The sequence below is a fragment of the Nycticebus coucang genome, chromosome 5, assembly GCF_027406575.1.
Source record: "Nycticebus coucang isolate mNycCou1 chromosome 5, mNycCou1.pri, whole genome shotgun sequence".
Classification (NCBI taxonomy): Eukaryota; Metazoa; Chordata; class Mammalia; order Primates; family Lorisidae; genus Nycticebus; species Nycticebus coucang.
The window spans coordinates 30,874,082-30,888,004 of NC_069784.1; the positions used below are offsets into that span (position 1 = coordinate 30,874,082).

The 13,923-nt window shown below is 34.1% G+C and overlaps 1 protein-coding gene across 4 annotated transcripts in view; it reads left to right on the forward strand.

Annotated features, from left to right (window-relative positions):
- SLC35A3 (solute carrier family 35 member A3) overlaps positions 1-3,253 on the forward strand; it is a 54,574-nt gene extending 51,321 nt beyond the window's left edge. For all 4 annotated transcript variants that reach the window (XM_053592099.1, XM_053592101.1, XM_053592098.1 and 1 more), the window contains exon 8: positions 2,188-3,253. In XM_053592099.1, coding sequence (XP_053448074.1) covers positions 2,188-2,278 — 91 coding nt within the window. In that variant the 3' untranslated portion in view covers positions 2,279-3,253. The remainder of the gene's footprint in view (positions 1-2,187) is intronic.
- The last annotated feature ends 10,670 nt before the right edge of the window (positions 3,254-13,923 follow it).

Below are 13,923 nucleotides of genomic sequence, written 5' to 3' on the forward strand. Positions count from 1 at the left end.
TTCCTGTGCACACTGCACATATCTTATTTTGAACTAAAAAAACAAAACGGAAACAAATACAATCACACCACCTCATGTGGCCTGCGGGCTGCAGTTTGAGGACGCCTTTCCTAGGGGAATGAATTTGGAGGCACTATACCTGAATTGTTACGAATAAGCATTTTCTTGGAAGAAAGGACATTGTAGCCAATGGGAATAGCATTATAAAGACACTGTTGTGAATGAGCATATTGTGTTCACTGAGTAGAGTATCTGAATTATAGATTGGGTGGAAGTAAGGGGGGATTTGGTTCGAGGGACCATATTATGAAGGGCCTTTTATGTCATAGTAAGGATTAATGATTTTTTTCTTTTGCAGAACAAAAAAAAATTTTTTAAATCAGGAGAATGACTTTGAACTGTTAGTAGAAACTTTAAAACCAAGACCAATTCATGTGTCCGCAATAGCATTTAAAGAAAAAACAGTGCATGGTGCCCCATGATTGCATTAATGTACACAGCTATGATTTAATAAAATATAAAATTAAATTAAAAAGTATATGTTGGGCGGCGCCTGTGGCTCAGTGAGTAGGGCGCCAGCCCCATATACCTAGGGTGGCAGGTTCAAACCCGGCCCCAGCCAAACTGCAACAACAACAACAAAAAATGGCCAGGTGTTGTGGCGGGCACCTGTAATCCCAGCTACTCAGGAGGCTGAGGCAAGAGAATCGCCTAAGCCCAAGAGCTGGAGGTTGCCGTGAGCTGTGATGCCCTGGCACTCTACCGAGGGCAACAAAGTGAGACTCTGTCTCAAAAAAAAAAAAAAATGTATATGTTAAAAAATTAAGAGTGCTAGTCTAGTTTACATACAGTCCAAGTTCATTTCCAGTTTATAGTAGGGTAGATTATATATACAGATAAATAGAATAAAGAAGAAACCTAGAACTTCTTTCATTTAATGTAATTTCCTTTTATTAAGCATTTTGTAAAAATCAGTCCTGAGATCTGCTTATTACTTTACCTTGGCTGACATGGAAGAATGAAATTTGCCTTTTATATTTTCAATTATTTAAAGAATTAAGACCTTTTATTATTAAATGTATTCATGCAAAATGTATATTAAAGTAAAAAACAGCATTTAAAACATTTTGTTTTGGGAGACAATGTAGTGCAATGGAAGAAAGGCTCTAGAGTCAGACATGCATGGATTTGAATCCTGTTTTCCAGTTAAAGTTATGGGATTTATTTTTTATTTTTTTTATTTTTACATATACATGTGTTAATTAGGTTTCCTTTTTTTTTTTGCCTTCACAAAATTAAAAAGACTTAAAATTTAATAACAATAACAATGTTTAAGATAAGGATTAGAAACAAAAAACCTTGTAAAGAATGAAGGAACATAAATACACTCAGAAAAGGAATCAGACAATTGCTTCATCGAAATATTGACCAATAATAATGATAATAATAATGCAAAGAAAGTAACATTCACACCGTCAAACAAGAGTATGGCTATTATAGAATGCCCTGACTCTGAGATTCAGTATAGAGTCATCGGTTAATTTATTATTATTTTTTTTAAGTAACAAAAAATAGACAACTAATATTTATAGACAAATAGAAAAAGAAGAAATACATCAAAATCATTCTACTTGATCTGGGTACACCTGATATTAAAGTTGGAGAAAGTATATTATTATAAAGGAGAAATTATAAACATGTCACTTATAAATGACATTTATTAATTTTTTTAATTAAGTCATACACATAGATCATGAATACACTTATGCATATGTGGGGTACAGTGTGTTGATTTTTTTATACAATTTGACGTGGTTACATCAAACTAATATAGCTTTCGCCTCATTTACTTGTTTATTGTGTTAAGACATTTATGTTCTCCACTTGATAAATCTCCACTTTGGGATTTAGAAAATTATATTCTTTAAACCTATTTCTTCATGTATAAAAAATTAAGATAATACCTGTACATCTTCATAGGATTGTTGTGAGAATGCAGTGAGATAATACTTGTAAAACACTTAACTGAATACCAAGAATTTAGTAATTACTCAGTATTTGTTACCCATCTTACTGAGACATTTCCCCTCAAATTATGATTGTTATAGTAAAGAAATAGAAAGCACTTGTTTTGCTCTTAATCTGATTTTCTCTCTCTCTCTCTCTTTCTCTTTTTATCTTATTTAGTGTCTTTTTCCTTGGAGCCATCCTTGTAATAACAGCTACTTTCTTATACGGTTACGATCCCAAACCTGCAGGAAATCCCACTAAAGCATAGTTGCATACTGTCTTTAACTGGTTTTCCACGATGGTGCACTAGGAAGCTCAACGTTGATCTTGCACAGAGAACTCCTGCAGAATCTGTGAAGATATCATCACGCTGAATTTGATCATATTGGAATGGTTTAAAAATACAAAAGTTTAAAGCTAAAATATGTATATATATGTAACACAAAACCTGGCATCTAGAAATCAAAACTTGAAAGTATTTCCAGGGATTAGAATTAGAAGGAATATTAGAGTAAACTTGAAATTTGAAGTTTAAAAAGATTTTACCTTTTTGATTGCTGCAGAAATGTACTATGCACTCTTTGCAAGAGCACACAACAATTATCATATATCAATTTTTGCAAATTAGATCTATTCAGGTATTTTTATCTTACTCTTTCTGTACAGATATATCAAAGCACATGGAAAATCAAAGTTTGAAAATTGTAATTACCTACAAATCTGTGAAAAAAAGAAGTATGATTTGAAAAAAACATTTCACATACCTTAGATTTCTATATTTATAGAAAAGTTTACTAAACAAAGAATTGCTAAATGTTTTTTGTTCAACTACATAAAAATGGATAAAGTAATATTCTGGGTCTGATATGACAGAGAATAAAATTCATATTTAAATGTATTATAGAGATACACACATCTATTTCTCCATATACATTTTAAAGCCTTTTAGTGTTTCAAGACTCCTATGCTAGTTAGTAGCCAGTGACTTTTGCATTAATGGAGTCTTGCCCTTAATCTCTTAACTGCATTGCTTTTATATAAATCAGATAAGTCCTTAGTATTACTTTAAATTTGTGTATGTGTTAATTGCCATTAAAGTTTTAAAAGTAATTTAAAGGAGTTAAATACTCATTTAATAATTTAAAATAATTATTGTCTAATAACTCCATTTGGAGAATTTTGAACTATCAAGCATATATTGTACATAACTAGAAATTTTTTAAATGAATATTTTATTCATTGATCTGTAATAACTTCCTTTAATCTGTAACTATTGATAAAACAACAACCAAATAATAGTACAGATGTCAGTGGACTGAGACCAAAATGACTTTTCTTGGAGACATTCTGGATTGCTGTATTACATTATTTTAAATAGTGCTATAACTTTAAATTCAAGGCTGCTCAGAAGAACTTTTTAAGCTTATCATAAATCCAATGTTCCAGTACTACTATGATCACATGACTAAGATTTTTTTTTTTGAGACATAGTCTCACTTTGTCACCCTCAATAGTCTCATGGTGTCAACTCACAGCAACCTCAAACTCTTGGGTTCAAGCGATTCTCTTGCCTCTGAGTAGCTGGGACTACAGGAGCCTGCAACAACACCTGACAATTTTTAGATAGAGATGGGGTCTCACTCTTGCTCAGGTTAGTCTCAAACTCCTGAGCTCAGACGAGTGCTAGGATTACAGGTGTGAGCCACCATGCTCAGCCTTCAATTAGACAAATTCTGAGTCCCCTTTTTGTGTCCTCACAGGAGTTGCTGGGAAGGAGCCACCATTTTTCTTTAAAATAGTGGGGGAATTTTCTTTTTGATTAACACTGGACCTGAGAATGCAAATTACATGAGTTATTTAATAAGTTGCTTCAAGGGAGAGAAAATGTATTAGAAAGGGTAAGATGACTTGGTGGGCAAAAATGCTTTCTATGTTTGGAAAATAGATTTAATTTAATTATTGACTGTAGGCAGAATTGCTTACTGAGTATAAGAAATATTTTACTTTATTTTTTTCATTCACATTGTTTATATTTTTAAGTCTATTCTAGTAGATATAAAAACTATAAAAAATATTTTTATATAGTTCTAATGGACTCTGATAACAGAATTTGGCTCAAAAATAGTATATTACAAACTTTTGGACCCTTGGCTAATGTAAACTGGTAGTGTTACCATGCTACTGCAAACATAGCCTACAGATTGCAGGCCTGATCAATTCCATTCAGAGTTTAAAAAGTTTAAAATTATAAAATATTTAAAATCAGCTTTCTGGTGATTCCAAGCCAACTTTCTGGATGCTCTGCTTAGAATTTTCAGGAATCACCCTTTATAATATTTGCTTAATAATTTGCCACATTATGAGTATGGTGTTTTTAAATTGCAACAATATTCAGACTTACATCTTATTACCTACTGCTAAGTGAAATCTAAATCCTGCAAATGCTTGGAATTCAAGACTAAATATTAATATAACAATTTATGTTCAGTTTACATTGAAGTGTTGGTTGGGTTATTACGTATTAATGCAGTGTGCATTCACAATTGTCAGTTTAGGTTTAATGTTAACACTTTAAAAAAGTGTAGATAAATTATTGGATATTAGACATATAAGTTACAGTAATAACATTTTCAGGTGTTCAAAATACAACATTTTCAAGATTCTTAACAAACATAAGAACGTAATCAAGGATTGTAAAAATGGACACAATCGTCTAATGTATATTTTCAAAGCTAATTTTATTAGGCATAATTTATATTTTGCTTTACCAGTGTGTTTGAAAATGTTTGTTAGAGATTGGGTTATGTAGTGTAAAAGAAGTAATCATATTTAAGAGGACAGTCCTGTGTCCTGGATCATGTCCTGTATATAGATAATGCCATTTTCTTGTGTGTGTGGTGTGTGTTTTTATGACCTCCAAGGGCCTTACTGTATCAAGATTTTATAATGATGACTCCTTGATTATTTAAATTCCTATGCTAGTTAAAGTTTATTATATCTCAGCTACTTTGTTCAATGTGAAAATATATTAATTCATGGGAGAAGAGTGTCAATTGATAGTTGTATTAAAATTCAGAATATGGTATTTGGGAAGAAAGACAGTAGGTAGATGTTTCAACACAGTAATATTATGAGTTCTTTAAAAGTGATTTTAGGGGCAGCGCCTGTGGCTCAAAGGGATAGGGCGCCAGTCCCATATGCTGGAGGTGGTGGGTTCAAACCTCAGCCTTGGCCAAAAACCACAAAAAAAAAAAAAAAAAAGTGATTTTAGATAAGTTGTAGGTTACTTTTATAGTGGAATATGTAGTTTAGAGAGGCAAAACGTAATGTTTACATCAATTTATATTGAATGTCACAGAATTTCACAGTAAGAAAGGAAGTTTGATATTTAAATTAGATTCTAAGGAGTTAGCATCTGAAAGAAAACTAATTGACTTTGTGCTCTCTATGCTTACTGTAATACTGACTTCTTATTCAAATTATTGGGCTTTAAAAATGTCATTACATATTCAAATTATTGGACTTTTAAAATGCCATTGTATAGTCATTCCACTGATTTTTTTTTTTTTTTTTTTGAGAGAGAGTCTCACTATGTTGCCCTCGGTAGAGCGTTGTGGGATCACAGCTCACAGCAACCTCAAACTCTTGGGCATAAGCGATTCTCTTGCCTCAGCCTCCCGAGTAGCTGGGACTACAGGCACCCACCACAACACCCGGCTATGTTTTGGTTGCAGTTGTCATTGTTGTTTCGCAGGCCTGGGCCAGGCTTGAACATGCCAGCCTCTGTGTATGTGGCCAGCGCCCTGCTCACTGAGATACAGACACTGAGCTTCCACTGACTTTTTGTTAAAAAAAAACAAACCAGAATTTAGCATTACTCATTTCATTTACGCATTCATTGTTGTATTATTTAATTACTTATAGTAATTACTAAATTACTATAAGTAATTAAATAATATAACAATTTCCTGTGTACTTTACACAGGAAAAGGTTCGTAAGTTATTTATGCTATATTGAAAGTCATCTTTAGAATCTCCAGTATATTTAAAGTAGTCAAAGGAACAAAAAAAAAAAAAATGTTCCTTTATCAAAATCTGGTCCTTTGTGCCTTGCTTTACCAAATACATGACTTTTCTGGAGGATATTTCTGTAATCCATGACGTTAGACACATGGGCAAAATTAGAATGTTTAAAGAATATAATTCTGGGCAGCGCCTGTGGCTCAGTTGGTAAGGCGCCGGCCCCATATACCAAGGATGGCGGGTTCAAACCCGGCCCTGGCTGAACTGCAACCAAAAAATAGCCGGGCGTTGTGGTGGCGCCTGTAGTCCCAGCTACTTGGGAGGTTGAGGCAAGAGAATCGTTTAAGCCCAGGAGTTGGAGGTTGCTGTGAGCTGTGATGCCACGGCACTCTACCGAGGGCCATAAAGTGAGACTATCTCTAAAAAAAAAAAAAAAAAAAAGAATTCTATTTTTTGGTTGTTTCAAGATTCGATCTTTAAATCCATTAACAAAATTAAAATAGATATACTGCAAAAACATTAGTGAACAGTACTTATTTAAATAAATGGTAGCATCATTGCTCCATCATTGAGCTTTTTGAAATTTTAACAATTGTGTAAAACTGTCATTTTGTTTTGTGGTTTCTTATTACAAGATATAATTTACTTTAATTTTTGAAATATTTTTTAAATGTTAGATCCTGAAGTTGTCTGTGTCTGTATTTTCTTTTGGGTTTGTAAATGTGATTTTTATACTGAAATTTTTTATGGAGATAATTCAAAGGAATGTATAAACTGGTCTTTTGTTAAATGGGTTTTTAATTGATAAATTTATCATCTTTTTTTTGGTATCCTGTTTAATAGATTTGTTGAAATAGATTATTTTCTTAAATAACTCTACATAGATTTTTTTCTATATTTTCTTGTTTCCTCATTTACCTGTGTCATGACTTAACCCATGAATTAGTCTTCTCTCTTTATATATAAAAAAATGAATCGCTGATCTTCTTCTTACCTCTCAAGTTAACTTTATCTCATGATCTTTTTTCCTGTTCTCTAGCCTATGCCCTTGCATGAAAGACTGGGTTTATTTAAACTAGTTAGAATTTCTTATATGATGATAACAGCCTAAAAGATTTTTGTTTTTAATAAACTATCTCTTTGCTAGCCTCAGGGTTAAGTAATTAGTAATTTGGTTTATATTTATAATTTGAATGTAATTGTTTCCGACTGTGACTATCAATTCAATGCATAGAGATCAAATGTGATAAGCAATAAACAGGAGTCTGTTCCCACTTCAACTACTGAAGTAACTTTACCCAAAATGCTTTGCTTGAAAAGATCACTAAAATGTTAGCATTTTATAAATGTATGTTTTTCTTTGGTAACTTCTCATGAAGCACTAACTGAAAACCCTTAATGTTCTTTTTTGTATTAGAATACTTTTGTTGTTGAAAATATATCACATGCATTCATTGTTATAATATTTAATTACTATGAGTGTGTACTTTACACAGGAAAAGGTTTATAGAAGTTATTTACGCTATGTTGAAAGTCATCTTTAGAATCTCCAAGATATTTAAAATCATCATAGGAGCAAAAAGAAAGTTCCTTTATCAAAATCTGGTCCTTTGTGCCTTGCTTTACCAAATACCTGACTTTTCTGGAGGATATTTCTATAATCCATGACTTTAGACACATGGGCAAAATTATGTATTTGGCGCACCTTTGTATGTGGGACATAACCACAGGAGGGACTCTACCTAACAAAATCAAATATTTTGACCTGGTTGTTTATATCCTCACATTAACCTGAAATAAATTTACTTAAAAAAAATCACAATCTGCAAATCCCAGTACCCTGCAAATATATTTTATAATTTGAATCTTAAGGATAATATTGCCTTTCAACAGAGTCAGATAGTGACCAGCATTAGTGATCATACTGATCTTTCTTACTGTTATTACAAAGGGTCTTTCAAAATAGGACTGACTATATACACATTCCAGAAAAGAAAATAGCAAGAGAGAAATAAATTGCCTTCAGTTACCAAACATTTGTGTTTCTACTGTAGTCGAGAGGGTTTGGATGATTGCAAATTCAAGAGTTTCCCAAGTCTACCCTCAGTTTTGGCTAGAAAGACAGAACTGAAAGCAATTATACTCACATTCATTACAAGGTAAAGAAATATAAATTAAAACCAGCCAGAAAAAGAGACATGTAAGGTAGGGACTAGGAGGGGTCCAAACGCAGACTTCTGATATTTTCTTCCTATAGTCATGGATGGTTTTGTCTACTCCTGGCCATAATGTGTGACAGTACCCACCAAGTATCGCCATTCAGCTAACAATGTGAACTCAAGCTTCACACTTTTATTGAGGCTTTACTTGTTGGCATTATTTATTGATTCTTTGCCCATGTGTTTGTACTCTGTCCAGCCCCAGCTGTTTCTGGAGATGTAGCTGACATCAGATTCCAGGGCCTCACCATTGGTCATCTCCTTAGCATAAACTGTCAAGCGTGGTCTGAAGGGCCCATTGTTAATAACAGATATTACTATCACTGAGACCTCCCAAAGACTTAGGCCAGAATTTTCTTTGGGTGAGGCCAAATTCTTTTCTACACAGTGACCATTTCTTTACACATTCTCGTGAATTGATGAAGATAATGCAAGCAATGAAGATTTTAAAGAATAATGATTGTTGCAGTGTTTGGGGATAATCATCTGAAAATTTACTCTTGTGAAAATGTACTTTATTTGCTGATATTTAAGAGGTTTAGTTAAATAACATTTGTTTTCAACAAAAAATCTGCATGGATTTGCTCTTTCTTTTAAAAATGAGTGTGCTTATACAAATATGATTTCTAATAATTCAGGGTTTATTAACTTTTTTGCTTTAGGCTAAAGTTTTATTGTGTTTTAATTTATATATATATATTTTTTTTTTTTTGGCCAGGGCCCGGTTTGAACCCACCACCTCTGGTATATGGGGCCGGCACCCTACTCCTTGAGCCACAGGCACTGCCCTTATTGTGTTTTAATTTATTTTGCTTGCATAGTAAAGACAGACTTAAAATTGTGATGCTAAGTGGTTTTTTAAAATATATGCATGCTGGGTGGCGCCGGTGGCTCAAAGGAGTGGGGCGCCGACCCCATATACTGGACGTGGTAGGTTCAGGCCCAGCCCCAGCCAAAAACCGCAGAAAAAAAAAAAAAAACAGTTAAAATATATGCATGCTGATTTAATAGATTTAATAGATCTTTTAAATGGAGGAAGTCAAGGTAATTATTTCCTGGAGAGCTGATGGTATTACAGAAATCATGAAAGATGTTAGTCTGTCCATGTTTATTTGTTTGTTTCTTTAAGTATTCAAATAGTATTGCTATGGATTCTAGTATTCTAAAACTTGCAGCTTAGGGTGGCACCTGTGGCTCAGTGAGTAGGGCGCCGGCCCCATATACCGAGGGTGGCGGTTTCAAACCCGGCCCGGCCGAACTGCAACAACAACAACAACAAAAAAAATAGCCGGGCGTTGTGGCGGGCGCATGTAGTCCCAGCTGCTTGGGAGGCTGAGGCAAGAGAATTGCTTAAGCCCAGGAGTTGGAGGTTGCTGTGAGCTGTGTGATGCCATGGAACTCTACCCAGGGCCATAAAGTGAAAGTGAAACTCTGTCTCTACAAAAAAAAAAAAAAAAAAAACTTGCAGCTTAATTTGGATATTGCATATATAATGCCTCAAATTTCTATTCTTATAATTTGTCTCTATTTTCCTCACAGGCCAAGTTTGTTTTGTTTTGAATGTTTTTATTTCATCATATTGCCCTTTTAATGGCTTCAATCATGCTATCACAGATTGTGCCAGCTTAGCTTTAAAAAATTAATGAGTTAACTGCATGAGCTCAAAGATGTGGCAATATTAAAAACCTTTTAATTTTTTTTTTTGAGACAGTCTCACTTTGTCACCTTTGATAGAGTGCATAGTGTCATAGCTCACAGCAAACTCAAACTCCTGGGCTTAACTGATTCTCTTGCCTCAGTTTTTCTATATTTAGTAGAGATAGGGTCTCACTTTTGCTCAGGCTGGTCTCAAAGCTGTGAGCTCAGGCAATCCACCCACCTCGGCCTTCCAAGTGCTGGGATTCCGAGCATGAGCCATTGCGCCTGACCCTAAAAAAACTTTTTAAATTTAAATGTTCTCTAGCTTTTCATTTTGCACCAACTGTTAACATTTTGCTACACTAATTTTTATCTCCAGAAGACATTTTACCCCTAAATACTTTAACATGCATGTCCTAAAAATAAGGACATTTTCCTTTAAACCTCAAGACCATTTTCACACCTTAGAAAATTTAAATTAATTATCTAAATTCAAGTTCAAATACAGTTGTTTCCTTGGTATATTCTGAGGATTGGTTCCAAGAACCCTACGCCATACCAAAATTGGCACATAAGTCCCAAAGTCAAAAAAAAGTGCCTGGGAAAAAAATCCTATAAATACTTTATTTTTCATCCATGTTTGGTTGAAAAAAGTCCATGTGTATGTGGACCTGTGCAGTTCAAACCTGTGTTGTACAAGGGTCAACTGTATTTCCAATTGTCTCAAAAATAACTTTTTACAGCTTTTTTGTTTTAGAATCAGTTTCATGCTTTGAATTGGTCTCTTTTAGTCTAGAAGACCTCTCCCTGCACCACCCCCCAAAGGCATTTTTTTTTTTAATGCTAGAAGACTTAAATGCTACCCCCAATGGCTTTTCCCCCCATCATATTACTTTTTTTTTTTTCTTTTTTGAGACAGAGTCTCACTCTGTCACCCTCGGTGCTGTGGTATCCTCATAGCTTGCAGCAACCTCAAACTCTTGGGCTCAAGCGATCCTCTTACCTCAGGCTCCCCAGTAGCTAGGATTATAGGCACCTGCCACAATGCCTGACTATTTTTAGAGATGGGGTCTCGCTCTGACTTAGGCTCCTCTCTACCTCCTGAGCTCAGGCAATCCACCGTGCTCTTCAGCCTTCCAGAGTACTGGGATTATAGGAGTGAGCCACAATGCCTGGCCCATATTAAAGTCACTTGACTTCTATTCTAGATCTTGGTGCTTTGATTTGATTCTCTTTAGTCTTTGCATTTCCTTTGAACTGAAGTCAAGCCTAGGTTTGACTGGCTTCAGCTTAAATGTTTCTGGTAAGAATATTTCACTTTATGTTGTATTATAATGAAAGGCATGTAATTCTAGATTGTCTTATTACTAATGTTGGTGATCAATCATTTGGTCAAGGTGATGACTACCAGATCTCTTCATTGTAAAAGTCCTTTTTCCCCCTTAGTAACCTATGGAGTAAAGTTTTGGCACCATGGGAATATTCCATTTCCCAATAGCCTTTCATTCAGTGACTTCAGCATCTTTAATTGATGATTCTTGTCTGAATCTTTTACTATATTGGGTATAAATGACAATGAAACTTTACAAAAAAATTCCCAAGTTGTCTTCTACATTTATTTATAATCTTCCACTTTTAAAAAGTATATTTTCGACATACAGCTACTATGTAGCCATAATTAAAAAATTTAAAGTATATTCCCTTCCTTTAACCCTAATCTGCCCCCTTTTTTTTCAGATTTCACTATGTCTCCATGAATTTAAAAAAATTACACAATGTATTAATCAGTCACAGATCTTTTTTTTTTGCAGTTTTTGGCCAGGGCTGGGTTTGAACCCACCACCTCCAGCATATGGGGCTGGTGCCCTACTCTGTTGAGCCACAGGTGCCGCTCAGTCACAGATCTTTTTAATGTTCATATTGTGAGCAGTAGTCAGTGGAAGTCACTGCAGGGTAGGCTCCTGTGTCTTTTAGATGTGAGCATGTTAGCTTTGAGTTAGCTATGCTTCAGGTGCAAGATATCCAGGCTTACCTTGTACTTGTCTTGTTCTGAACGTGGAATATCAACTATTTCTCCAAGACATTCTATTTCTATTAAGGGGAATAGAGTTTATTTTTTTCTTTGGAATCTTTCTAGACAGGGAATGAAATTTAGAATCCATTGTTAACTGAAGTGTCATTGCTTGCAGGCCATTTCAGTGGACAGAGCTAGGAAATACAATTTTCAAAGATCATGAATTCAAATTAATATTTGTAATTGAAATTTATTATCATACCTTTTTCTATTTTATATTTGCCTCTCTTTCCTGTTACAGTAAAAGTCTTGGTTCCTAATAATATCATTTACTTATATATAGTACTTGTTTCAGGTTAATAGCAATATTATTACATGGTAAACATGCTGAGTAAAATTTAAGATTTCTTTGCATTTTTCTTTATCCTTAGAATATAGCCCACTAAGGATGAATAGTCAGAGTATGTGTTCAAAAGTTAATGGAAGTCACTTTTCTGTATGTGATTGGTTATCAGTGTGATATAATTAGATTCGTTTATGTTTGTATTAAAGTGTAGAATTTACTTTAAAAATTTTATTCTGCTTTTGAATATATGAATCATTTATATGATTCAAGAGTTGTGCTCAGAAGATTCTAACTCTCAGGCCTATCCCTACTCCATTCCTACCTACCTCCTACAGTTAATTTCATTAATGTCTAGCTGACCCTGTGTTTCTTTTTAAAAAGTAAGTAAATATGTATATTCACTATAATTATTATGTTTCTTTCATAACGTGGGAGTCTGTTCTGGTTTGTAGAATTTCTTTTGATATTTAGTATTATTATACTGTATATTGAAAACAAAATCATCTTGTGGTTATCTTTATACTGATGACATTTTATATATACTTCTAGAGCCAGGCCCCGTCTTGTTTAGGCCTCTGCTGTTTAATAGGTATAAATGATGTTGTCATCTAATTGTCTGTGTGATGGTCAATGAATGTATTCTCCCTTTGCCCATCATATTTTTTTAGTCGCCTTACTTCTGTTGGACTATTTTCCAACCCTACTCCCTGTCTTTGTTATGAAATTAAAATACATGTATATTAAAATCTTAAAAATACTGTATATTTAATAGTCAGTACTTTACCTAAAGTGTCCTCAAACAACTCGGCCAGATGAAGCTCTTCTAGTATTCAAGAAGGGCTTGTAAGTACCGTACCCTGTTCTCTGAGTTCTGGCATGTTTAAAATTTCTTCTTTTTTGGCTTACACACAAAATTCTTGGCTAATGCTCTCTTTGTTTTTTGGAAAATGTTGCTTCACTCTTGTATTGCTTGGTGTTATCAAGAGGTCTGACACCACTTTTTTTTTCCCCCCTTTTGGAAATGACATTTTGTTGATTTTTGCCTGGAGGTCCGGATATTTTTTTCTGTATCAATTTATCTCATATCTTTTTATTTTTGTTTTTCTTTTCACAGCTCTTGTACTCCTGTTTTTTATATTTCTTACTTTAATTTTATTTGTGTCTATTCTTTCAGGTACTCTGTCATTTAGTTTTCCTTTTTCAGAATACAGTATTGCCTAAGTTCAGTCAACTTTTATCTTACATCTTACTGCTGAATTTTTAAATATTTGTCATGTTCTTTCATATCTGTAGTTGCTGATTTAATGATATTTAACTTGTGTTTGGAGTGTTTTCCTCTCATTCATATTTTCTGAAGACTTTTTCTTTTTTCCTTTTCTTCTTAAGAGATGGGGTTTCACTCTGTCACCCACACTGGAGTGCAGTAGTGTTTTCATAGCTCACAGCGACCACAATCTGCTGGGCTCAAGTAATCCTCCTGCCTCAGCCTCCAGAGTAGCTGGGACTATAGACACCACTACACCCGGCTAATTTTTTGTATTTTTTGTGGAGAACTCCTGGCCTTAAATGAAACCCTGTCCCTTACCCAGCCTGGTAGGATTACAGGTATGAGCCATTGCAGGAGGCAAGAATATTTTCTATTAATTGAAGTTTGCATTTTGTTTTGTTTTTGT